General features: G+C 41.7%; 2 protein-coding genes across 7 annotated transcripts in view; one reads left to right on the top strand and one right to left on the bottom strand.

Annotated features, from left to right (window-relative positions):
• Positions 1-11963, top strand: part of klhl29 (kelch-like family member 29) — a 226755-nt gene extending 214792 nt beyond the window's left edge. For all 6 annotated transcript variants that reach the window (XM_085771178.1, XM_085771172.1, XM_085771175.1 and 3 more), the window contains 2 exons: positions 5952-6096; positions 10411-11963. In XM_085771178.1, the coding sequence (XP_085627304.1) occupies positions 5952-6096; positions 10411-10594 (329 nt within the window). In that variant the 3' untranslated portion in view covers positions 10595-11963. The remainder of the gene's footprint in view (positions 1-5951; positions 6097-10410) is intronic.
• A 1655-nt stretch (positions 11964-13618) lies between these two features.
• atad2b (ATPase family AAA domain containing 2B) overlaps positions 13619-26723 on the bottom strand; it is an 84063-nt gene continuing 70958 nt past the window's right edge. Inside the window, exons 27-28 of the mRNA XM_085771179.1 lie at positions 23257-23385; positions 13619-16394 (exon numbers count right to left, since the gene is read on the bottom strand). Of these exons, the coding sequence (XP_085627305.1) occupies positions 16353-16394; positions 23257-23385 (171 nt within the window). The 3' untranslated portion in view covers positions 13619-16352. The remainder of the gene's footprint in view (positions 16395-23256; positions 23386-26723) is intronic.

Raw genomic sequence — 26723 nt, forward strand, 5'->3', positions numbered from 1 at the left:
TCTGGCATGTGTTTTAGATGCAGCTTGAACTACAGATGATGTGGGGGTTTTGCGGTGGAGCCAAATTTTCATGCATTATCTACAAAAATAGATTGTGGACAGATTTGTTGTCAGTATGTATTGTTATATACTTAAAAGTTGGGTTTGGTTATATGCACATCGGCTATGGGTGCTGGGTTTAACCTTTAGTAGTGCAGAAAGACGTAGAGCCCGCACACTAAAACTCTGTTTCAGACTTTTTATTAATTTAAACAAACAACGTTTCGACCACCAGCGTGATCTTCTTCAGGTTTAAACAATGGCCTCCAATGGTACGTCTGATCTGATGAGGTGGCCTCAATTGAAAAATAGACAGAACCACTGGCCAACATTCATTGAGGAACATCGAGAAACCTTTAACAAACCAAAAAATGAAATTCATCTGGGCGAGAGCGCCCCCCAGGCAAATTCAATACAGGACTGCTGTAAAAGTGTCCTAAATGACGTTGTTTCGAGGTAAACTCTCCTTCAGGACACTTGGATTGCAGTGGACGAGCAGTATGGAGGAATATTACAAGGTTTTTGTGTAGTTTTATGGACATTTTTGTGTTGGGCCCTATTACTCTCATATAAAGTTTTCGTATACGAACCGGCCTCCCGGGTGTCCAGATGCACTTTGAGGAAAAAAAAACTTCTCTGGAGTATTCACACTAGCATGAGGATGAGTCACTAATGACTGAATTTCATTTTTTGGTGAATTATTCCTTTAATACATATTGGAAAAACATATTGAAAAACATTGAAAAAGCATTGGAAAAACATTCACAGAAGCATAGACATGTTACACAATAGTGTATCTAGGTTTCAGCACATACAGTACTAGAATTAAAAAATAAAAATAAAAAATAAAAAGCAGATCAATACTGAATGAAAATCACATCACATTCATGATTCAAATGGTTTTGGACATCATTTGTCCACCAGGCTGGGCAGAAACCATTCAAGGAAAATGATTAAAGAAAATGTTTCAACTCATTTTTCCGGTTGAGGCCTAATGGATGTAGTGTTTGACGCATGTGTATGTGTGAAGGTTATCTATGTCTCCTCTTTTATGTGCTCTTAGCTGTTCTATGCCTATGTGCAGTATCTCATAGCAGCTATGCTGTGGTGTGCTTCTTTGAAATGATTAACTTGTTATATACTTTATAAGCAATTGCATTTCATTGAATGAGAAAAGTGAGGGCTATACAGTAGTTACACCAGATACCTTCTTTGTAGAATATAATTATATTATGTCAATAAGCGAACGGAACATTAGTGCAGTAGTTTGAAATATAAATTAAATTTTTAATGGAATGAAATCAAATCTTCTATTATTGATGGCCATTATCAAAGGTGAACTGGATGTGATTAGGCACTGCAGCAGTAGCACTGGTGGTGTGGGCTTCACACACAGGTAAGCACTGCAGTGTAGCCCAGGCATCAAAAACACACAAAGTGTTCCTGACTTTGATTTTTGATGGGTTTCTAAACGTGTGAGAGAGAAAAAAAGTGTGTGATACAGACTTCCCCCACCCCCCAGGCCCCGCAGTGTCCCCGGTGACCTTCCCCAGGTGACGGACAGGTCTCCATCAGCTGCTCGGCCCCAGAGAGCCAGAGCAGAAGTGCTTTGTCCAGATTGCTTCATCAGGAAATTGACTGCCGAACAATTACCGTCGCAAATGACGTAGCGGCCAAAATGGCAATGGAGGCAGGAAGAGGACGGGGAAGTAACAAAGCAAAAAAGAGAGAGAGAGAGAGATAGAGGTGGAGAAGATGTTTCCATAGTTACCTAATTGGACACGTCCCCGTCACCCATTCACGATCACACTGAATAAAACACATCGTCCTTTTTTCTGCCATTTTGGCCCATCATTTCAAAAGCTGCTCTTATTCTCCTCACACCAGATAAAAGGACATTGTGTGAAAAAAAAAATGTTTTTGCTGCTCCAATTACCTTCTTGTTATCTTATCTAAGCTTCTGGCAACAAGAACTGAAGCTCCTTTGTCCTATTTCTCCCGCTGCTTCATGCTCTCTGCTAGGACGCTGGAGAGGATCTCCAGCGCCCGTCCACCATCTTTTTTTTTCTTCTTTTTTTTCCGTTGGAGAATGTCTTGTTTATTTCCCATCCGTCCTCTGTCTGTGACCGCCCGCACGTTTCCATTGCTGATGTAATGCAGCGGCTTTGTGATGACGCCTGCTGTTTGGGAGTCTTTATCAGAGCCAGCGGTCTTATCTAGATCTATACAGTATACAGTATTGGTTTGATTGACTGAGCAGTGATATATTTGTGCGTGGGTCTATGTGTGTTATCGCGGCCGTAGTGCTCTGGTTTTATAGGATCAGATATCTGCTGTGTTGATGCAGGAATCAGATAGGAGAGGATGTGAGGGAGGAACGTGGCAGGGAGCAACAACAAGGTGTTTGTTTAGACAGAAGCCGCAAATTTCATCATACTGTAGGTGTGTGTGTGTTTGTGTCTGTGTTTTCACTGCTTTGCTCGTCCTTGACCTCAGCCCGAGGGGTCCCAGACTCGGTGACTAAGCTGTTTTATCAGGGTGTGAGAGGCTGCGTCAGTTCATGTTGCCCCGCAGGCACAGCTGTACTTCTATCACTGGTGCCGTGCTCAAACCTTGTTTTGTTGTCTTTTTTTTTTTTTTTGGTCCCCCTCCACCTTCCCTTTATTCATATTTCATGTAGAATCCGATCAGCTACGGATTCTTGACTAGAGGTTTTTCTAACCTCAGAGCGGCGAAACTAGACAGGCTCCACTGCAAGAGTAGAAGAATAGGAATGTTTGTCTCAGAATTGGAAAATTTTTTTTTCGACAGACACAGACATAACGTGTGCACTCTTGACTCCATCTGTGTTGCTTGACGGACAGGGGATAAATGCAAAAGCAAAGTGGTGAAGAGATCTTGAACCCTGACAAGCAAATCCTCTGAGTCCTGCCAAATGAGAATGAGATTTACCTGCTCAGTTCTCCATCCCAAGCACTCCTCCAAATCCTGCTGCGTGCTGTCGGGCCACAGCAGAGAGGCACCAAGAGATGGTGAGAGTTTCCATGGGGAGAAGAGAGGGAAAGGTTTTTTTTTTTTTTTTTTTTGAGAGCATCCTGTTATTATTCTGCCTCGGGTGCCAAGCAGAGAGAAATGAGTGTTCTGTATTTATGGGACCTAACACAAAACATCATGTACACATACAGTACACACACATATACACACATAGTAAGACTGGCAGCAGCATCTCAATGAGATGAAGGTAAAAGTAAGAAAATAAAGACTTCATACAGGATGTGAGGAGGGCCAGTCTGTGCAGGCTTGTTTCTCACAGGCAGACATGAGGCCAATGAGTTCATGAAAGTTCATGACTTGATTTCAAGTGTGTAAATGATCACAAGCGTGATAATGGAAAACATGAAGACATTTAAAAAAAAAAAAAAACCTCCACAGGTCGGCCCACCACCTCAGTGTAGACTAAAATATCTTAACAGCTATCGAACAGATTGACATTCAGTCCAAACCTCCCTGCTCCCCAGAGGATGAATCAGCAGCGACTTTGGTGATCCTTTGACTTTTTCCTCCGGTGCCACTGCGAGACTGACATTTATGGCTTTGAGGGAAATGTCTCAACAACTGTCGGGAACATCGCCTCAGGATGAATTGTAATTACTTTGGTTAGTCTCTGACTTCTGTTCGGGCGCCATCAGGTCAAACCTCGCCCAGGTTCTCTGTGTTGTGGCCAAGTTAACTAATGATATTCCTCAGTCAGTCGTGTTCATTATTCAGTCTAGTGATAATTAGGAAATGCAAACACACAAACACAGTGTATTGTGTTGTGTGCATCCTGCTAACACATTCACGTTAACATTTAGTTCAAAGCCTCACAGAGCTGCTGATGTGGATGGAGACCATGTTGGACACATTAACACACACTTTTAAATTTGTTATTGTTACTAGTTACTTTCCCCCAAAACAACGACTGGTTATTAGATGTACTGCTTTTTTCCGTCTAGTTGATGGACTGAAAAAAATGTCTATATAACATACACCTTAAAGGGATAGTTCAACATTTTTGCAAATTTGCCTATTGCCGTCCTATAGTCATAGAGATAGGTTCATTACTTTTGATTATCAGTGCCTATTGTGTTGAGATCTGCGGGGCAGAGACGTGAGCTGCTCAGCTAACACAATTGAGGAAACGGTACAGGTCCCCTGTCCCTCATCAAACTCATCAAATACACAATCCAACAACTCCAAAACGCTCTGGTGGACAAGTTGTGACCTAGAGATTCACCACGCTATGAGATAATCATGTATAATTATGTAACATTACAACAGATGAAGCAAATACTCGGAACAACTTGAGCTATTGAAATCACTCCACCCAGCAGCCGTGTCTGGACTGTAGTTCAGGCTATGCATTTGCCTTGAAAACAACTCTGTCTTGTACTAATACAGTTTATTATTACTTAATAGCTTTGGAGTTGTTGGATTGTGTATTTGATGAGTTTTGAGGGACAAGGGACCTGTACCATTCACCTCCATTGTGTTCACTGAGCAGCTTGCGTCTCTGCCCCGCAGATCTCAAAGCAACATGCACTTATAATTAAAGGTAATGAACCTACCTCTATGACTATAGGGAATATGGCAATAGGCGAATTTGCCAAAATGTTGAACTGTCCCTTTAACGGGTGTATTATCTTGAGTCAAGTAACAGCGAGTAACGGCAATGGTTTATAACGGGGGAAACAGTAACTTTTTTTGATTACTCGTTATTGAAAAAAGTAGCGTCATTATTTTATAACACCATTATTCCCATCCCCGCTGGAGACCCGCAGTCGTGTCGTTACAGAACATTATGGGTTGTTCAGTTACTGAGCGGCTCATTCACAGAGTCGGTATGAGGAACAGCCGAAGCACCTCTCGTCTCCGGGGGTGACCTGTTAATTAAACATGTCCGACTCCTTTCAGCAGCTGTGGAAAAAACCGGGGAGGAGGTTCACTACATGGAAAAAGCTTGCAGCGTCGCCGTTATTGAGGCGTCAGGCTTTACTCCTCCTGCCGCCCGCCCGTCTCCAATGAGGGATGTCCGTCCACCGTGGCAGAAAACAGCAAGGACGGCAGCTCACGGCCAAGTGTCGGTGCATTATTCATGCTGCTTGTAAATTGGCCAGCTGCAGTCTGCTCAAGAGAAATTGCTCTGAGTTTGAAATATACTTTCTCTTCCCACACAGCAGGGCTGCTGCTCACGAGCTGCAGGTTTCCAGCGTCGTCGTTTCCACACAAACCACTGTTTCATTTTGTTTCCCATCATCTGTAATTCTTCAGCGGAGCTGATTCAACGCCTTTGTTTTTCTCATGTGCTATATAGCCTACTGTATCAGATTGGATTATACAGCATGCACAGTGTCCCACCTGTTCATTCATGTATTTCCAATACATGTGCAGTGCATTTTCTTTTATTTATTCACTTATTTATTTATTTATTCCTCCCGGATCCATGGAGGTGCCAGAGGGCGTAATGCAATTGTGAATCATTGGGACTTAGGTAACTCTTTTATATTGCTGCCAAGCCCAAACATATTTCGTAGCAGAACCCAATAAAGCCGCAGTGATTTATGAACTCCACTTTTTCACTGGTTTGCCATCTATTCTGTTTTTTTTTTCTTCAAAACCAATCTTGAGAATGGCACATCTGTAAAGTGATAAGGAGAATGTTGATGATGATTTTTGCATGTGGCCCGGGGAGCGCAGGGAAAAGAATGAGAGCGAAAAACAAATTGAGACCATTATACTGAATGAGAATTTTTGCTGTGTGAGAGAATGGCATGCAAACAATAGCTGTGTTTTTTTAAACAAAAATCTCTCCTCTCCTTCCCCCCTCTCTCTCTCTCTCTCGCTCTCTCTCTCTCTTCTTCTCATATCTTTAGATAACAAATATGCCCCTGCAGTGAGTCTAAACGGCTTCATATTCATCCTGGGAGGAGCCTATGCTCGAGCCACCACTATCTATGACCCAGACAAAGGCAATATCAAGGCTGGTCCCAACATGAATCACTCTCGGCAGTTCTGCAGGTAAGAGATTATTAATGTTGCAGCAGCACATGTAAGTTAAATACCCTGTGACATTATTTCACAGCCTTAAAAGATAAAGACAGGTGATACATCAAGGGGAAACCAACATTAAGTGTCTTAGAAAGGTGATGGGCTCAGAACAGCTTCATTGCTCATTGGCACTGATTCTAAAATTGTCTGAACTTTACAAGAAGAACGAACACTGTTCCTCCAAAGAATATTCATTTATTTGGGGTTTGAATGGTGGTCTAAGATCCCCCTGTTAGGTGGAGATCTGGCAACTGCATCATATGGTTCACGTCATTTTCAAACCACTGACCTATGACTGGTGACATTGTCATTGTGGATGAGACCACCCCCATCTGGATAGAAATGTTTAATCACAGGAAACCTACCTGGGACTTACCCTTGAGCAAGAGGTAAAACCAGATGAGCATAATTAAAAGTGTAGAAAAGCAAATCATCAACATTATACAAAAGGATCAGACAGTTAGTGAAAGTAAAGGCAATGAAATATGAAAACAATAACAATGGATCCCTTAGGGAAGAATATCAATTAAACACATATCAGACATGACTAAAGACAAACAAATATGCGTCTAATTTGGGTAAGGAGACACTTCCAAAGTGTTAGATAACACCTGATCACCTTCAGTTGCAACCCTTGACCTTGAGGTGAACACCAAGCCTCCACCCGCAGGTTGAGCACGTACCATGTCAATAAAGTGGAGATGTAATTGGGAGCAGAGCTATTTAAGGCTTTAAAATTCAGTCATAAAAATTTGAATTCCATCTGAAGTCTAACAGGGAGCCATTGAAGGGAGGGGAGCACTGGAGTCATTAGATTGTACCTGCTGGTTTTTCCAGTAATAAGTCGAGCAGCAGCAATTTGTACAAGCTGATGGATGGAGGCCGAGAATAAATAAAAGGATGTAAAGTTCTGAAGATCAGTGATTGAGTAAAATGATCTGATTGCTAAGCTGGTGGAAAAAAGACTGAGCCAAATGTTTGGCTTGATTATCAAAGATTAGGATGGCATCAGATATCACCTCTTCATTCTTAAGACCAGGCTTATTACAATTAGAAAGGTTGTCAAGATTTGCATTGAGGGAAATACTGCAGCACTAACCAGTTGAGCAGCCGTCGTGACTGAAGCCCCCCCCCCCCCCAATGACAAAGTCACACAGACCTTGTACCTCTCTCCATCCTCATACAAAATCAGATTTGACTGGTCTCCCCCAGCATGTTTATATGTGATGCCATGGAACATTATTAGATGGTAATTGCTTAATTGGACCATGCAAGTGCATCTGTGTGGATGCATCTGGTTGTTTCTCCACTCATAATTCAGTTTTTTTTTTTCCTTTTAGTTGTCTGTATGCAAACCTTGAGATTATTAGTAATGCGTCAGTCTTGTGTAATGACACAGGTAAAAGGTGCCACAGGGAAAATGTATTTGGATTAGCTAATTAAAATTTGAACCAAACCAGTTTTCATCTGACAGATTTTTTAATCGGCGCTATTCTGGTACGAAAATTAAAATAGTTTCCTAATTCATGAGCTTGTTTGATAGCTGAATTAGCTTGATCAGTAACAAGGACTCTGTCTGTCTCCCTGAAAGAAACAAGGCTTTGCTTGGTTAATCAGATTTCTTTTTAAGTATTTCCCATTCTGTTGTGTTTTTATCCAGAGTTATTAGAGTTGACTCAGAGAGAGAGAGAGAGAGATTTGCTTGTGTAAGTGTAAGTGTAATGTTTGTGTTGTGAAAGTAGAAAACTGCAGTCTACACCTGTAACTTTAATAGAATTTGTGGAGACATAATGGCTGATAAAGGGAGATAAATGGAAACTAACAACAGTGGGATCATGTCCTAATATCCCAGTCAGCTCAAGCCACTGAGGTGTGGAGTTTGCTGGATAATGAACTCACAATTTTCTGGGCCCGAGCTGTTTTTTTTTTTTTTTTTTTTTTTTTCGCAGAAGCTGAGAAAGAAAGAAGCATGCGTGAAATACATTTGGGAAGCAATTACAGACAGTGATCTTATGTGCAGAATGTATAACATAAATCATGTTGTCAGAGTTATTGATAAGCTGCAGCAGCACACGCCAGGCAGCTGTTCTGCTACATTTAACTAAGTCTGATGCAAGAGAGGAAGAGATGGAGGGAGGTGGGGTTGGGTGGTGGTGGTGGGGGAGTACAACAAACATGCAGAGCTGCCAAAAGGGAACTACTCAGAAACAGCCCTATCTGCACTGCATGCTCCTGCACAGAAGATGAAGTCTAGCAGGTCATTGTGCAGGAGAGCTGATATTCTCCCCTGGCTGCGTCCGGCCCCTCCGCAGACCTGCACCTCCTCCTCTGTTTATCAAGAAGAGCAGCTCCAGGCTTTGCCCTGCATGCTCTCCATTTTGGATCAGCTGTGCTTTCTCTCTGAGTAGATTTAGGCTTTATGTAATAATCTTTTTCGGTCCCAACAGTGTAGTGAATTTCTGCAATAGGACTGCATGTTGTTCGCTCCGTGTGTGTGTGTGTATGTGTATGTGTGTGTTTGAGCGTGCACCTTATGTAAATGCAGATCGTTCCAAACCCCAATAGGAGTACAAAGCCCTAATCAGCTTACAGCCCAAGTTTTAATCCTCTCTGCACACAAACTCCTGTTTCTGTTTCTCATATCAAATGACTACATTTGTACAGATATTTGCTTTTTCATTAGTTTTCTCTTTTGCCCTCAAGAGGAAATGTAATGTGTGTGTGTGTGTGTGTGTGTGTGTGTGTGTGTGTGTGTGTGTGTGTGTGTGTGTGTGTGTGTGTGTGTGTGTGTGTGTGTGTGTGTGTGTGTGTGTGTGTGTGTGTGTGTGTTGTTTTTTTCCCTACCTTACAAAGTAGCCTTGTTGGACATGTCGAGAGCTTGTGTTAGATATGTCAAATAATCTCAGGCGTGGCGCCCAGCATGACAATCGGCACGCTTTGTGAAGATGTTGTCTTCTGTCTGGCTTTGTTGTTTGGTCACGATTAACAATAAGAGCAATACTGCTGCCGCTGTGACTCATACTGTGGCTATCAAACATCAAAGCTCACATTAGCTCACACTTGCTTTCACCCACTTATCTCAGTGACACTGCTGACCTCTCATTCTTTGCACCACGGATGATGTCTTTGACCGGTTGAATGTTTGTATTATGCAACAGCGTCAGGAGAACACGTTTGCAATAGCAGCAATTAAAGGATCTCTATTGCACTCATAAGAAAGGGAATGGTAAGACCACTAATAATAAGGAAAACACAGCAGCTAACCGTTTGATGCAATAAAAATCTAAAAATTCAAAAAGCAGTAGTTTCTTTCTGGCAGAGTTGGATAAGAAGATTGAAACGACTCCAATCTATTCATTGAATATAAGGCATTGGTGTGCAGCCAGTTAGTTTAGCTTAGCTTAACACTGGAAACAGAGGGATGCTGCTAGCCTGGTAAGAGAGCGTTGCCTAGAACTCACTTATTAATTCATTACATCTTGTTTGAATGATTCGGGCAGTAATTGTTGAGTTATAACACATTTCACAGTTTTAATGGGGGTTATGTGTCCAGCTGTGTCTTTGCTGCGTGCAAAAGCAAAGACACAGAAATTCAAGATAGTTTCTGGTCGAAGCCAAGAAACCGGCACTTGTAAAATGGGGATTTGATGTTTTCACACTTGAGTTTTTTTTCTTTGGATTAAACAACTGACCCCAACAAATGGGCGAATAATCTCCTCATAAAACGGCAGCCAGGCTAGCTGTTCCCTCCCTGCTCAACTGAGCCAACGCACTGCTGGCTGTTGCTTCATATTTAATGGACAGACATGAGCACGGTATCAACTGTCTTATCTGACCACCTGCAGAAAGTGGATACACATACTGTATGTTCCAAAATGTTTTTTGTTTTTTTAAAATTATATTTTGGGGGCTTTTGCCTTTAATTAATTAATGTATTTATTAGTTTATTTGAAAAGGGACAGTGTACATTAATAAAACATTTTTAAAAGTGTTAGCTAAAAGGCTAATTTTCATCGGTAGTCACTCTGCCTGATGTTAAAGGGCATCCTTTAAAAAAGACAGCAACAATAAAGTACCACATAAAAAGGTAACACATTCTATACACATTATTACACAATTGAAAGAGAATAACACACATCCACAACTGCATCATGCTCTTAATTGATAGGACAGTTGAGAGAGACAGGAATTGGCAAAATATGGCGCTCCATATTCCAAAATGTTGAACTATTCCCGATCATAAAGTGGAAATCTGAACAAAACAAATGTGTGTTTTTTCCGCAGCGCCGTGATCCTAGACGGGAAGATCTACGCCACGGGAGGCATCGTGAGCAGCGAGGGTCCGGCCCTGGGCAACATGGAAACATTCGACCCTTGCACCAACACTTGGGCGCTCCTGCAGTCACTGCCCTGCCCGCTCTTCAGACACGGCTGCGTGGTCATCAAAAAGTACATCCAGAGCGGCTGAGGTCCGGCCTCTCACACACCCGATGACACTGGGTCGACGCCAAACACCAGCTGAGCTCCGGTTGTGGGACAGTGTGCGACGGCAGCTTAGGGCCGGGCCGGTCGGTCGGTCAGTCAGACAACAACCTCTGGACTTGACGCCAGCATCCATCCATCCTGTTACCCGTCCCACCTCCCTAAAAAAAAAAAGAAGCCCTGTGCAGAATGTACTCATGTTCAACTACTTAGCCATGTCAGGTGGCCATGCCTAACCTCCAGTACTGTATGTGTCATGGTAGTAGTTCATCCTCCCATCCACCAGGCACAGGGACCCTCTTAGTAATTTACAACCTCCTTGATTTTAAACGAGGCTGTAATTTTTTTTTCTTTCTCTCAGTTCTGTCTTTTCCAGATCTCTGTAAACTCACCGCCTCCCTGTTTTCTTAAACACACAGCGCAGTGAAAAGCCATCGCAGGTCCAGATCCTTGTCCTTGTTTTGAGTAAAGTCGTCTTTGACAGGTTTAGGCTTCATAGTCATTCATTAGAGAGAAGAGTTCCTTTGTGGTGTATGAGCATTTTTCAGTAGTGACATCTACAGGACAGGAGGAAACGTGAGGGGAAGGAATCCGACTGTTTTCCTCTTCATCAGTGGATTTGACGAGCTTCCTCTCTCCACTGTGGCAGGAGGTGACATTCCTGCAGTGAGCGTGGATTTATGAGGTAATTTCAAAAACAGATCTGAACTCTGTGTAACCCTGCTTTTTTTTTCTTTTTTAAATAACTTGCTAAACATAGGGAAATCCATACGATGTGGGTCAGGTAGGGTTTAAAAAGGAGAAAATCTTTATTTTTTTTCTTTGTTCTTTTGAGAGTCCAGGCTGATTGAGATATCATCTGGAGGGTGAGTGGCCTGTTTTTGTTTTTTTTATCCCCCCTTGATTTATACTCTCAAGCTCTCTGGGAAAAAGAAAGCGCTGGATTTAGAGAGAGAGAGGGAATTCCTCCCTTCCGCTGATGTTGGAGCAGATGTTCAAGTTGGGGCAGTTCCTCCGGATAAAAGCACAATAATCACCTGTGACTGTTATCATTCAAGTTATCTGTTGATTCATGTTTTCCTCTGTCTTTCACCATTTCCCCCCCAAACCACCCCCACCTCTTTTTTGTTTTGTACAATGTGACTCATTGCAACCCACAAAAGATGTTGGGTTGGTATTCTGTAAATACAGGAAGGAAATATGTATATTTTAAAACCTGAAGGCAATTCTGTATAAATGTTTTTAGAAAAAACTGATAGGTTGGATTCAAATGGTATGTCTGTAAATCTGTACCCAAAAAGAAGAAATTAACAATTGTTATTATTGAAACCTAATACATATACCAGAACAATGAACGCCTTGTCAAGTCTGGTTTTTGATGTTGTTTTTTTTGTCTGTTTACTTGAAAGAGGCAAGTGAGGTCTCTAACAAGCATTTATCACAACACACTGGTGGGAAGAACATTTTGGGATGTAAAAACATCGAGGTGTGATTTTTTGAAAAAGAGCGACAACTAAAATGTCTTTACTAATATCAGGTTGTGTAGACTTTTTTGAAAACAATTGCCTTTTCAGTGTTTTCCTAAGAACTAGAATTTCCACCTCACAGTGGTTTCTGTCACCAGCCAGACACGTTTCCCCAGTCTCCCCTCTCTAAGCATCAGCACTTTATAATGGCTAGAGACGTTGACATTAGACTAATGTCATCACTTCATTATATCCGTTTAAAAATCAAACTGTCATAATTTACGTATGTTTTATGGTCAAAATGTGCTGCAAGATCACAGTGGCCTTGACATTTGATCTTTGGAAAATGTTCAAATAATAATTTCATCCTTGAGTCCAAAACAAGCTTGACACTCCACATTCACGAGGCCAAACACATGTTTTTGTAGCATCGGTGATCTTTGGCCTTCGACCACGAAAATGTAATTATCATCTTTGCCTTAAGCACATCTGTGCCAAATTTGACAACCTTTAAAAAAAAAACACTCAACCCTGACCCTGAGTGTGGAGGAATAACAGCATTGGATTTTCCATTCATGAAACCAAACTTCACATGTACAGTTTGCACCTTTTATTCAAGTATATCACAGCAGTTTATTTGAGAAATACAGTAAATGTTTCATTTCAAATATAACTTACACTAAAGTAACCATTGCAAACAGGTGTGTTAAATACACAAAAAGAACTGACAAAGCTATGAAAAGTCTTGACTAAATGAACTGTGAAAAAAAATAGGGAAGAACAAAGTAAATCAGGATAGAACAAACCCTTTCTCCTTCTGCATACTGGACTACGCAGTCAACTACCAGACAAAAATTGGTTGTTAGTCCAAACTGGCTACAATTTATAACAAGAAAGGAAGATTACAATGTATGACATTTAAACTACCCATATATTATTTTCCAATGTGTTTTTAGATCCATAAAAAGAAACTCTTTTGGCAGAAAGTGAACAATAATAATAATAAAAAAGGTTAATCTGGTTTTGATTCTATTTCTGGGATGAACAAATTCATTCATGTTAGTATCTTCCAGTACGCCACAGTCTGTAACCACTTTTGACAAAGAAAACACAAGGACAATGAAATAAATAGAAAAGGTGAAAGGGCATGTTGTCGCATGTTGAACCTGAGAGATCTGTAAACCCTTTAATCCCCCGTACACGCCAAATAAACCTGCTACACAAACGCTACGCAATTCATCAGAACTTGTTAAAACAGACGCGTGATTCTTCCCCATTTGTTAAATTTCAAACATACAAAAAGACAATTTACTGAATATTAGGTGTAAAAAGTTTAATAATAAATAATCAAAATCATGAGATGATATTCTGCAGAGAAAAATAATACAATTTGAGAATTGTCGATGGATGTGTGAAGAGTCAAAAAAAAAAAGCTTTCTCTCTATCTTCTAACAAGGACTGGGTTGATAATAATGGGAAAGAGGAACAGATCTAGGACGCCTCCTCAGTGTCAAGGTACAGTAGAAACTACGAGAACCTGAAACTAAAGCATAGAATCAACAATTAATGAAATATCCTTAAAATTTATGCAATCATCATCTGGCTCAAATGCAAACATACATAACAATCAGAGATATAAACAACTCTTGGATTACTGCAGCAGCTGTGGTTGCACTGATCTGGTACCTAAGATGGTACTGTAGATGTCGCAACAGTATTTTAGGGGGAGAAAAATACTGTTTATGTACCCAGTAAACAGTTTTTCGCATTAAAATAAATTAAGCTGAGGTAGCGTTGGTTTTTCTCTCTGCAGTAGTCCAAGTGCCAACCTGTCATTGCCAGTTTGCATATGGTCTTTGCTTTTTATCACCTAAAATCTGAGAAAAAGGCAGAGGTGAGCTGGGGTCAGAGTTGCACCAGGCGGTTTTGAGGATCGGACGAGAGTGCTTTGAGAGAAAGAAGGTGCCTTCGCCAGTCTACACCTGCTCAAAATATGGCATCTCCAAAAGTATGAACATGCCATAAAAACCTTATAAAGCTTCAGTAAACACCTTCATTTACTGCAGTTAGAAAACATACAACTGTGTTGGCCACAGATGAGAATCCAGCTTCTCTGGTCTGGTGTTGAGAGAACAGAATGAAATAAATCCATAAAGTCGGTACACACATGTAAAAAAAAAGGACACAAAAAAAAAAGAAAAGAAAAAAAATTAGAAATTAATTCTTGTAATGCTTTATACACAACCTTAGTGACGGGCACTGCCTAGAATGGCCTTGTTCAAATGTGGATTACGCAACCCATGCAAAAACAATCAACTCAAGCAAAGCATCGTATAAAAAAGTAAAAAATAATTATCAAATACACAACATAATACATCGGTTGTATGACCATCTGATCAAACAGTTTCATAGTTTGAAACAGAATTCCTGCGAACAGGCACCGTTCCTGTCAGCACCTTTTGAGGGAGTGGGATAACACTTGGCACAATAGATCACTTGACTCACATCATTAGTTTTACTCTCTTCCTTCTTTTTGCATATGAAAAACTGAAGAGAAGCTGGTGCTGTCAGCCCCTACCTGCTGTCTGCCCCACGTGGGGACTGACCTCCCCCCGCCCCCCCACCCCCCCCTCACTGGTCTGGGGTAAAACAGGGCTTGGAATACATTTAAATAACCTTACAACATATCAAGTGCTTCACACTTTGGGACTGACACCGACAGCCACGAGAATCAATATTCTATTCCTCAAGTTTTCAAATGCCTTCTTTTCTTTTCTTTTTTTTTGTTGTTGACCCAGTTTTAAATTCAACTTAGCAGAGATGTGTAACTTTGATATGTTGTTATCACCCTAATGGCATTACAGAGATTTTTTTCTTCTTTCTTTTTTTTTCTTTTTGCTTCAAGATCACTGTGACCTCAGTGGTTAAGACCCACCCCAACTTGGAGTCTGTTCATTGTCACGAGGAGTAAATTATAAATCCTGCGAAATATATCAGTTTCATATGAGGTTTCAAATAAGGCACACACTAGGCAGTGCAAAACTACAGACGCGTTCCAATTTGTACTGCTTCCAGTTCCTCAGTCGGGGTGTCGATGGGAGAAAAAAAATCAACTGGCGGGCACAGCTTGAGCGGGAGGGAAAACATTCATACTGTAAATAGAGTGAGGGGGGGAGAGGAGAGGGGAGAGAGGAGACGGGGGGGGGGCAGCTAACACCAAACTATGCGGGACATGACAGTCCGCTAAGACTGTGAACGCCAGAGGAACGAATGTTTGGAGGGAGGTGGTTTTACAGATACGCCCCGTACACCGATAACTCTGAGACAAACACTGAGGGGGCTGACAGCTTTTCCACACCTGATGACCGCCGTGATGAAGAGGACACAACCGGCTCTAGTCCCCGCTGCGCCGCCTACGCCGCCACCGCTGCTGCTGCTGTCGACTTTGTGTTCGCACCGAAACTTCTTTGTAAACTCTAGTTCTGGGTGAGTGTCCTTGACGGTGGCTCAGATATTGAAACTAATCAAGTAGCTAAAAAAAAAAAAAAAAAAAAAGGGTGAAAAATAATAACGCGGTGATAACTGGCCTGTGATGAAGCGTTGCACTGGAGGGCGAGATGGGCTCAGCAACGTAGTTCAGTGATTCAGAACATTGTCTGCCCCCCTTCTAGCGGCACTCTGCATTCACACTTCTGCTGGTGAGGATCCAAATGTCTGAGTGAGACTGTGCGTGTGTTGTGTGTGTGTGTGTTTGTAATATATATATGCATACCCAAGTGTCGGGGGGTGTGTGTATGTAGGCTTGCTTCCACACAGAGAAGCGGCCAGGTTGCAGTGTGACATCATCACCCGATCTGTTGGTTTTGCTAGTCGTCCACGTTAAGAAGTAAATCCCAAGAGCAGCATGGATAAAATAGCACCCGAGTAGCACCGGCGTCGCCCGTCACCGTTGGTGTGTTGTGTTGTGTTGTGTTGTGTTGTGTGTGCGTGACTGACACACCTCCAGGGGAGTTTGGTTGTGTAGAAGGGGGTCTGGATCTGGCCAGGTTCCTGAGACGATAGCACCATTGAATGTCTCTTGTCCTCAACCTCGTCCTTGTTGTGCTCCCTCCCGGCAACAGGAGGGCGCTAGATTTTCCGTGTGTTTGCGTGTGTGTTTTTTTTTTTTTTTTGTGTGTTGAGGGCTGCACTCTGAAGCTCCTTCACTCAGTTTGTGTTTGTCTTTGTGGTCCCAGGCTGTTCAGGATTGAACCTGATAGGTATATGTTTCCACCCATCTCACAGGAATGTATCAAAATGCTGGATTCTCTCCTCCATCTCCTGCATCACAAAGACAGAGAAAGACACACACACATATAAACACATGATACCGCTTAGTCTCAACCAACACTGCAAACTCGGATGTGTGTATAAAGCATCTGGCACCACGGTTTCAATATTACTTGGAAATTTCCCACAGCAAACAACAGCTTTCACCATGATAAATGATGTAAAATGAAGCAAAGCTGTGCTGGAATGAGACAGGCAATTTTTCTCAGCATGAAAACAGCAGAGTTTGACACTGACTAAATCTGAACAGAGCCGGAGGAAGAGAGATGGATGTTAGCCTGCAATAGACCATGATTAATGCCTTGAAGATGTTACACTGTGTGTGTTCTCTCATCTGAATGGCTGAGTCAGTGCAACAGACGCCGCTACAAGATACCAATCCACATCGACAACAAAAGTTAAAAAAATATCAACTTCACACTGCACAACAATTTTATACTTTCCAATGTGAACTTTCCCAGGGAGAGCCAAGCCCGTCCTCACTGGAAACTTTTTCAACACACACACACACACACACACACACACACACACACACACACACACACACACACACACACACACACACACACACACACACACACACACACACACACACACACACACACACACACACACGATCTATTCGAAAAGTATTTGCATTGACTTCCCAGCAGATTAAGCAAAACAGAAAACAGTTTTGTTTCAACTGAGATTATTCTGAAAATAATTGTTTAGTCAGCGGAAAGAAAATTAATCACAATCACTGATTGATCCATTGTTTGTGCTCTTTAGGCAAAAAGGCCCAAGATTTACTGCTCATGCTTCACTAATGTAAGTTATCCCTGTTTTTTGGAATCTCTGCTATAAACTGAATATTTTTGGCTTTTGACTACTGCACACACATACATTCTAGAGGTTTCAACAAGTTCACTCTAACACCTTTAAGGACTGAACAAAACAAGCACAGTGGATCGTCAGGTTGAGCTACAAGAAACTGTAATGGGCTTTAAAAAAACAAAATCAATTTTCTGATATTTTACAAACCAAACAACAAACTGAGGTTTGTGATCAGATGAATAATTGTGATGCATAGGCAGATGGAAGGATGAATGAATAGATCCATCAACAAAAAAGAAACTTAATTTTGCCCATACAGCATCAACATCTGAAGTTCTGAAGTGGGTGTGGTCCACCTGTCAAGGAGGAGTTCATTAAACTGTAAAACATACTACTGCCTATTGCTAGTATTAGGTGTTCTGAGTGTGACTGAACAAGGCCATGGAGATGTCTTCAGATCGAGACGTATCAAGTTTAAGCCAGTTTGGACAATGCATACTGGATTGGATTTCTATGGCGAGACACTGAAGTTCCCGACTACCACAAGGGGGCGCTATAGTGGAAACTGCTCATTCCTGTATTCCCACAAATCATTAGAAGTAGATTACATTGGTTTTTAGATTCTGTTTTTATTGCTCAGCATTGAAATAGTCTGCTCTGCCTAATTAAAAATCTGGCCTGAATACCACATTCTTGATCACTTTTGATAGATTGTGAATTGAATGGCATTTCACAGCCAACGTCTGATTATCAGTGCCATTTGCAATCCTCTGGTGTCCACAAAAAGTGTTCAATTGCTGCTGAAGTCCGGGGTTAAATGAGACGGAGAGCACTTGCTCATTAGTAATCAGGATGTAATGAACTCAGCCCAAATATCTTGCGGTTTATTGTGAATAGTTCTCAAAAGGTCACGGGGCTGATGTTGTGCTGCATCTGATTCTAAATTCTTCCCCTTTCTAACAGTCATTAAGCACTCAGCACACATTCATAATCCCGCAGCCACCAACACACCAGGTCGCAGGAGCTGTAAAAGCTGGAGGAGCTCTAAAAAGTGAAGTCAACATGCGACTGAATAAAAACTCACTAATTTAGAAAAATCCCTGAAAGCCTCAGCTCATCGAACACATCATCTATGCTTTTAACACCTCTCACTCTATACCCACACACCCACACGCAAATAAGCTCTTAGCCACCCTGACACTTCACCCTCTGATCTAACAAGCTTCTGCGGCACCTACCTATGTCTCATGAACCTAAGAAGAAGAAAAGCGAGGCTTGTAGCGTCAGCTTTCTCTCTCAAGCTGGAGGGTCAGCCAACATGGCAAGAAGCTCTTGCATAGCTGCAGAGCTCAGTGAATAAAACGGAGCAGAACTGCAGAGATGGAATTCATTTCCCCTTGGAGCTCCCAAACACTGTGCATTTAAGAAAAAAATCTAGCATTGCCTGCACTTCACTGTAAAGATGTCATCGATTTGTGATGCTCAACCCATTTGTGACAAAGGTATAATAAATTACTTTGCTGCGTCTACCTTTTTTTAACCCAGCTTATCTCCTTTACCCTCAGTTACTGATTTCCTCTATTTCCTGGATCAAATTTTCTGCAGTCCCCGAGAAAACAGGGTTCTCTGTGGCACGTACGTGTAGATTAGGAAAGCAGGAACAACAACAGTCAAAGTTGTTTTTTTCACAAAAGAGAAAAAGAGTCAAGAGAAAACGATCTTGTGTTTTGTGTCTGCGTGAAGGTGTTGTTTCACAAGCTACTGACAACTCATTCATAATGATGAAAGCTGGGCCTGCATTGCTTTCTGTTTTACAGTCAATAGAGAAACAACTCTCTCTGCCTGCTTCTTGATACTTTTATCTTTATGTGTCTGCTCAACATTGGTACTAAATGTCTTGAGAGAAGGTCTCAAAGGAAGCCTGAGCCCGGCATCAAAGTTAGATGTTTACCATTAATGATTTAAAAAGTACACACGCTCCAGATCTGTGTGTGTGACACAAAGTCACATTTCACTGCCTACCTGTGGGAATCAACAAGATGCTACAAAAAGCAGAACGGACCTCAGAATCAAAGAGGACATTTTGCAGCCTACACCTGATGCTGTATTGAACAAAAAAAAATTATGCCAATTATTCAATAACTTGCGGGGCCACAATCCTCAGCAGCGAACACACAAATAAGTAGAGAAATAATCAGCGCTTGTGATGTTCAGCTAAAGCAGCCAGTGGCATGTACTGTGCAGCTCTGGCACCACACAGACGCAGGTTAAAGGTCAAAGGCTCTTACAAAGTCTTTAATTGCGGTCTGAGACACGGGCAAAATGTGATACCAGGCCGAGGGCGATACGAACGCCAATTTGTAGAGAGGAGCACAGTCGGCCTGTTATTGTGTACAGAGCAGAGATGGTCCCTATGGTTTTCACTGGAAGCAGGGTGTAGTCCGCTCCATCTGCTGAAAGGTCAGCTCTTCTAGAAGGCAGAGACAAGCCGTATCCAGAGGAGGACAGGGTGAGAGTAAAGGAGACAAATGTATGGACATGCTCCATTTCACTCGCCTCTACATTGTCGACACGAACGCCGCGCTCTGAAACATTAAGTGGAACTGGCTTCAGCTGACTTCATACGTGTGCGTATGTGCACATGTTTTTTTTTTTTTCTCCTGTATCCTCTGGGGAGCTACGAGGAGACGACCTGCTGTGGAGCAACCTGCAGTTGTGTGTTGGAAAGGCAAACAAAGCACGTGCCAAACGCACTGACATTTCTGCTCCGGAAACACCAATTTAGGCTGGCAGTATGAGACGCACCCAGACGTGCGCCCCCCCCATACACACACACCCCAAGTCCACCAGCAGCCGGCCTGTCGACAGGCGGCACCACCTGGCCGACCGCTCTCGCCCCCCTCCCCCTCCCCCCCCTCTCTGCCGCTTCCTCTCTGACATCCTGACAGCCAGCGTTGGCTACCAGCACCAGGACACTGCCATTCCTGGCCTGCTGTCTGCACTGACATCCTACAGCTGCAGCCGATGACCAGATGGGATTCTGGGAAAATATACAGGAGCTTTTTCTGTATGGAACATTGTCAAAACAGATCAGAAATGAAATTACTGTAGAAAGAAAAGACCTTATATGGAGGGTCTTTTTTGTTACCCGCCATATACTGTACTGTACAAGGGATGTAAGATGTTTCCCAAAGGGACTGAATTAAAAATGATATCCTTGAATAACAGCCATTTCTCTACCGTAATTAAAAACTTATATTTAATTCTCTAGGATTAATCAAATTCGATTGAATTAAAAAAAAATATCTTGGTGTCATAAAGGATGAAAAAAACTATTATATTCAAATTTTAAATCTTAAGCTGTTCATTGAGGTTTTTGGAAATAGAAAACCACTAAAATTGTAATTCTACCTGTCAGATAACAAAAGGTAACTGACAAATTTTAATGAAGCCTGAAGCGAACGAACGCTGTGTGAAATTTTAGTTTCATTTATTAACCATTCTGGATTCCAGCTTACGGACTCAATTTATATCTGTGGGTCTTGTACACACAACTAGTGAACACAATCTTTTACATGCACTCATTTAATTTGAGTCCCTATTGTCCTCATTAGATCATATTCTAGAGAAACAAGGACACGAATACAAAAAGGAAAAAAAAAAAAAAAGAAGCCTTCAACTCCAGCCTTTAAACTCTCAACCCACAACCTCTATTGATTTAAACTGCTACTGCTCAGCTGCACTTACTTCCATGGTGGATATCAACCCTCCCAGTACCAACACCTGGCTGTGTCATGATTTTATCATGATATCATGCAACTGGCAGATGCGCTTCCCCCATTTCAGCCTGTCTCAATGTGGGAGGATATCTAGTATGTCTAAGCTCCAAAACAACAACAAAAAAAAATCTATTTGAAACCATTTTTCTGTCCCCATTTCAGTGTTCCATCATGGCTGGAACGTTATTGCTTCAATCGATGTTCCCAGTTTTTCAAAACCCTCAGTGACAAAATAATATAAACTAGAATTACCCATTCGCGGATTTATGACTCAGCTATTCAGACTAGTTTCAGGTCCTATCCTCCTATCCTTTGTCCAGAATCACACAAAAATATCGACCATTTTTGTGAAATTTTGTTGTGAGTGATGTCTAAAATGTATTTTGTTAGGTCATGGTGACCTTGACCTTTGGCAGCCTTAAATCTGGTCATTTTATCCAACAGTCTAAGTGGCCTTCTGTGCCGGATTTGAAGAAGTTCGGTCAAAGGCACGTGTACGGACAGCCAGAGTACAATAAGCCTCTGGCTGTGGCAGTAGCCGGCATGGAGGCAACATGTGACTTATCATCATGGGACCAGTTACTCGGACTGAGTTACTCTGCTTGCAAGATGTCAAATGTGCAGGACAAAAAGAGAATAATGAAGCTACAATTCACCAGGCCATTTCCCTTAGAGCCTTTCAGAAATGGTGAATTCATCTCTTTTGTATAGGACACAAAGATGCCACAAACTGCCATATCATTTATAGACTACTTTCCTAAAGTGCTCTATAAATACATGCTCTATAAATTCCCCCATTATAAAACTGCTTCATACAAAATAGGGGTACAAGTAATTATTACTTTCACTAAGAATTTTCATAGTTGAATCTGATTCGTCAGATTTTGCCTTTAATCGACTAACCGAAAAAATCATGTTGGTTTTTCCCTCACTGATTCATGATCTCATTTGCGTCTTTTTTTTCTCCAGAGAAAAAAAGTTAAAACCAGCCAAATAAACTAATTTAATTATTCAGTTGGCATAAGATCATAATAACAGGACATTCTCCAGCCATCCTTTTCTTGATCTCACTCATTAGGCTCGCGTGCACGACATGAATCACTGTGTCGCTTTTGGCGACGGTGTAGTGATGAGTGTGTGAAAACTTGTAAGTCCAATCGTTGTGTGGGCCTGATATGTGCATCAGTGCTTGTACTATAGACAGTTCAGGGGTCAAATGTCACAGTGCCATGGACAGTGCTGTTTTCTGTGTGTAGTGTACTCAATGTAGATTGAGATTCGGTCTGGGAACCACGCGTTCATTTTTTCGTATTTGAGGCGTGGTTTACGAAAGCCCAGAGCTGTTAATTGGGCGCTGCAAATGTCTATCAAATGCGTCTGTACGTAGCTAGCCCAATCGTATCAATCATACCCGATGACGTATGTAGAGCGACAGAAATCCAATGAGGAAAAAATGCTAAACGTTGCTCTTCTTTCAAAATAAACTTGTGGTCTAAACTACATAAAACACTTTCTAACGCTGCATCGAAAAGTAAAGCTTCTGCCGCTATGTTGGATCGACAAGCTATCAACAAAGTTGCTTTTGTGTGTCGTCATCGTCTTGCTGCCCCCTCCCCTGTTCTGTGATTGGCTCCCTAGTTGAGGGGGAAAATTGGGTCCATGGTTTCCACCCAGGCTAGGTGTATGTGTGTGTGTGTGTGTGTGTGTGAACAGAAAACGTGTCACTCAGTTTAATTTCGTAAATAAAACCTTGGGCTCAAATTCAATTTTCCATCCAAATTAAAGGAAATTACATGAAATGAGGAGAGAGAGAGAGAGAGAGAGAGAGAGAGAGAGAGAGAGAGAGAGAGAGAGGCAGTACCCCTACTTTCACTGTAGGTTTATAGTAAATTGCTTGATTTCCCCATTGAACACAAAGGCATCTTGAAAAAACTGAAAATAGTTCACCTTGAAGAGCTGTCAACTGGAAGTTTCTTTCTATTTTTGTTTAAAAAAAATTGATTAAGACAATTAATTTGTTAATCCGTCAAAAGTAATGTTTTAAACTATTATTCCGCTGGTGCCAGACATTATCCAACAATCTGACAAACAGTGTTGTATTATTTGAGACTTCAGTTAAATATCAATTTAACAAAACTGTCTGCTGGCTCAGAAATTGTGAGCGCACTTGTAACCGAGTGCATTTCTACTGACAGATTGGGCAGAGAGTCAAAGGCACTTTGAGAACGGCTGACCAACAGCATGTCTCTCTCACTGACCTCCAGTAGCTGGGTCTTGTCGTACTCTCTGCGGTAGCGGTAGATACATTGGCTGAGGAGGGAGTACAGCCGCTCCAGCTGCTCCACGCTGTGGCCCTCGCTCTTCTTCACCACCATGTCCAATAGCGCCTGCAGGGAAGGACACAAGGAAATACATGTCAAATACTTGTCCTCTTGTAAAAAAAAAACTTATATCCAGAAACATGTAAGGACACATAACAATGGAACAGACACAAGGACACAATACTGAATCATCGGTCACACAAAATAAGCGCCCATGTTGGCGCACTGAGATGAAGCGTTTGGAGGTCAGCTGTATTCAAAAGCAATTAAGAACAGAGTGACAGCTAATTAAAGCTAATCATAATTAGAACCAAGTTTACATTTCACTGCTACTTTAATTAAAACATTCTGGACAGTCAACGGCCTTTTTAATTGACCTGTTCCTCACATTTTACCCAATGTCTGTGTGTGTGTGTGGGTCTATTTAAAGACGGGGGCTCATCAGAATGCATGGACTGAGACAGCAAAGGCACAATAATTAAAGTTACCATCAGTGACACAAGGCAAACAGAGAAAGCTCAGCAGAAATGAAATTGTGTGTGTGTGTGTGTGTGTGTGTGTGTGTGTGTGTGTGTGTGTGTGTGTGTGTGTGTGTGGGTGTGAGAAAGACAGTGACCATGTGTTAAACACACAAAACCAAGCCAATGTCAAGCTTAATAAGACATGAATGTTTGTCAGAGTCTCTTGTCAGCGAACATCTGAGAGATAATTACAGTGAGCAAAGGAAAAATGACAGAGGCAAAGAGGTTAGCATTGTATTAATCACTCTACTCCATGGGACTATGACTTGTGTTCCAGAGACAGAGCATTTGTCTTGATTTAAGTTATAGACTGAGGCTTCACATCAAAACTTCAGTAAAAACCACAACACAGAGCTCTCTCATGGCCAGATGTTGGACTTGAAGAGCAGTGCTTCACTCTGTACTTTAGAGCACGAACACATCGGACCGAGTTTGAGAGGAGTGAATTTCAAATATGAGCTGCTCCTGGGACCCACCTACAGAACAGCTGCTTAAATATCAAGAATAGGCTGAATTATCTCCTGAAATGTGAGAGTGTGAAGGTTATGGCTATACTGTAACACCACAGAGACCACTAAGTCATGTTTAGGCTCTCGCTGCCGTACGAGCGTTATACCTGGCTGCTGAATTGTTTTTTCAGCAGCATTGACTGCTGGCCCCAGAAAAGTCCCCGAAGACAGCCATCAGGACAAACTTTGGCTACTGTTGCATGACTGCGCTTTCATCTAGCTACCACGGAGTAGACAGTGACAGTACTTGGGAGACAGAGGAGATTATTAAACCCTGTCAGGGGGTCTTGCGTTCTTCTTTTTAGATTTATTTCGCTGTGTTACAGAAACCCACCACAGCCTTGTGAAACTAATTCTACCCCACGCTGAGCACAACAGCAGTAAGAGAGAGAGACGACACCTGTTACAGGATTACAGAGTCAGTAGCTATTTAACTCCTGAGGCAATAAATGAGTTTCAAGAAGCCATGTTTTAAGGTCAATATTGAAAAAGAAGAAGGAAACTATTCAAATCTCTCTTGAATTCTGTCACTGAAAACAAGCTTAATTTTCATCGCTTTTCTAACTTGACTTCCAACGGGCTCTTATCACTCTTCGCTCCTCAATGCCTTTCAAATATTCACATTGTCATCACTTAATTTGGCAGCCGAGGAGGATTCCTTGGTAATATGCCTTTGACATAAAAACCTCCACCTGGCCAATCTAATAACTCTCGGTCCCCTGACAAATAAAAATGTGCATACAGAACCTAAGAACAGTAAGACTTTCTCTAATATTCAGAATTCATGCAAGGTGATAATGATCACCACGACCGGCTCCAAAAAGTGCAGCCAGCCGGCTGCTCTATATTGAGAATATTTTATTGGTTTCTTTTTGTGCTTTTTAGACAGTAACTCTAGTGTAATATAATTCCCAGGTTTCATTGTTTCGACGCAGCCAAGAGAACTCATAAAAAGACAACCAAATGAAGCACATCATGGTGAGATGCCAATTTTAACAACACGTGCATAAAAGCTTTAATTAGCATCATTACAACCCATCTCACATGTGTGTAACGATGTGAAATCCTCTGTAAGACACTGCCGTCTTTTCAGCCTTCTACTGCATTACTTACCTATTTTTCATTATGCCCTCCATCTCTTTCTTTAAGTACATTTCACTGCTTTATAGTGGAACTTCTCTCCTTTATAGTGCATCTTCTCACCTCCAGCCTATTTCAATGTTTTATGAAGCCGCTGCTCACCTCTTCTGAAACCCCATTTTCTCCGTGAACACTTGTCCAACTTCCCTGTCCAGTCTCTCCGCTCCCCCTCCCCCTCCCCCCTCCCTCTTCATCCCCTCAATCTATTCTCCTCTTACTGTTAGCCACCTGATTGCGGCCGTGTACTTCGCAGCCTTTTGTCGGCTTGATCAGGATGTCTGCGACGGTGTGGGGTAAATGGTGTGAGTGTGTCTTACACGGGCTCGGTGATTGAGTGAGCTCGCTGCACACAAAAGGGCAGTAATCTCATGCGTTAAAGACTGCTACTGACATGGACCATTTAACCTAACCCCCTCTAAACTCCCTGCTCCATCAACCCCTCCCCATCTTTACTCACAACCCTTTTCTTTACTCACATCTTTATCTATAGCCATATTTCTTAAGACCACAAAAGGAGTAGGGAGTTAAATTAGTGCTTAAATTCATCCTGAGAGGATTTGATCATAAAAAGGAGATTTTTTTTTTTTGGTGTGTTCTCTTTCAGGATTTATTGTAAAACTAATTGAAACTGGATTTAATATGACATCTGAAAGTAGGTGCACAATTAGGATCAGACAATTATACTATTTAAATTGCAACTGCCTAAATAAGAATTACTATGCTAATGCAAAACAACAACACAAGCTAAATGGCCATAAAGAGAAATATGAGTAGAATCAAACAGACACTTCTTCACAATGTTCTAGCTCTGTTCTTTATGCCAGACCTCTTCAACAGAGGGTCCATGATAGTGACCCCTATGGGGTCCGCGGAGGTGCTGCAGGGGGGTCGTGGAATTTTTAGTTGAGTAGACAATGTTTTATATCTTTTAGTTTCCGCATTCATGTTTAAAAAAAAGAAAAGAAAAAAAGAAACGTCAATTTGAACAGCTTGTGTGCATGACTGCAGTTGACAGATATCAGCACTAGTATCAGTTAACAAGGTATGTTTTTCAGCAGTGGCAGGACTGCCCTACGCACTGTACCTGTACACGTTTTTAAAAAAACCTGAATATGAACCTGTGTATTATTTGAATAGCTTAGTATAACATGAACAATACCAAGGTATGTTTATACTGTACATGGCACTAGGCCCAGTTTAATATAAAAACATGTTATACAATATAGTTGGGGTC

The sequence above is a fragment of the Trachurus japonicus genome, chromosome 24, assembly GCF_045865225.1.
Source record: "Trachurus japonicus isolate A0001 chromosome 24, Traja_1.0".
Taxonomy (NCBI): Eukaryota; Metazoa; Chordata; class Actinopteri; order Carangiformes; family Carangidae; genus Trachurus; species Trachurus japonicus.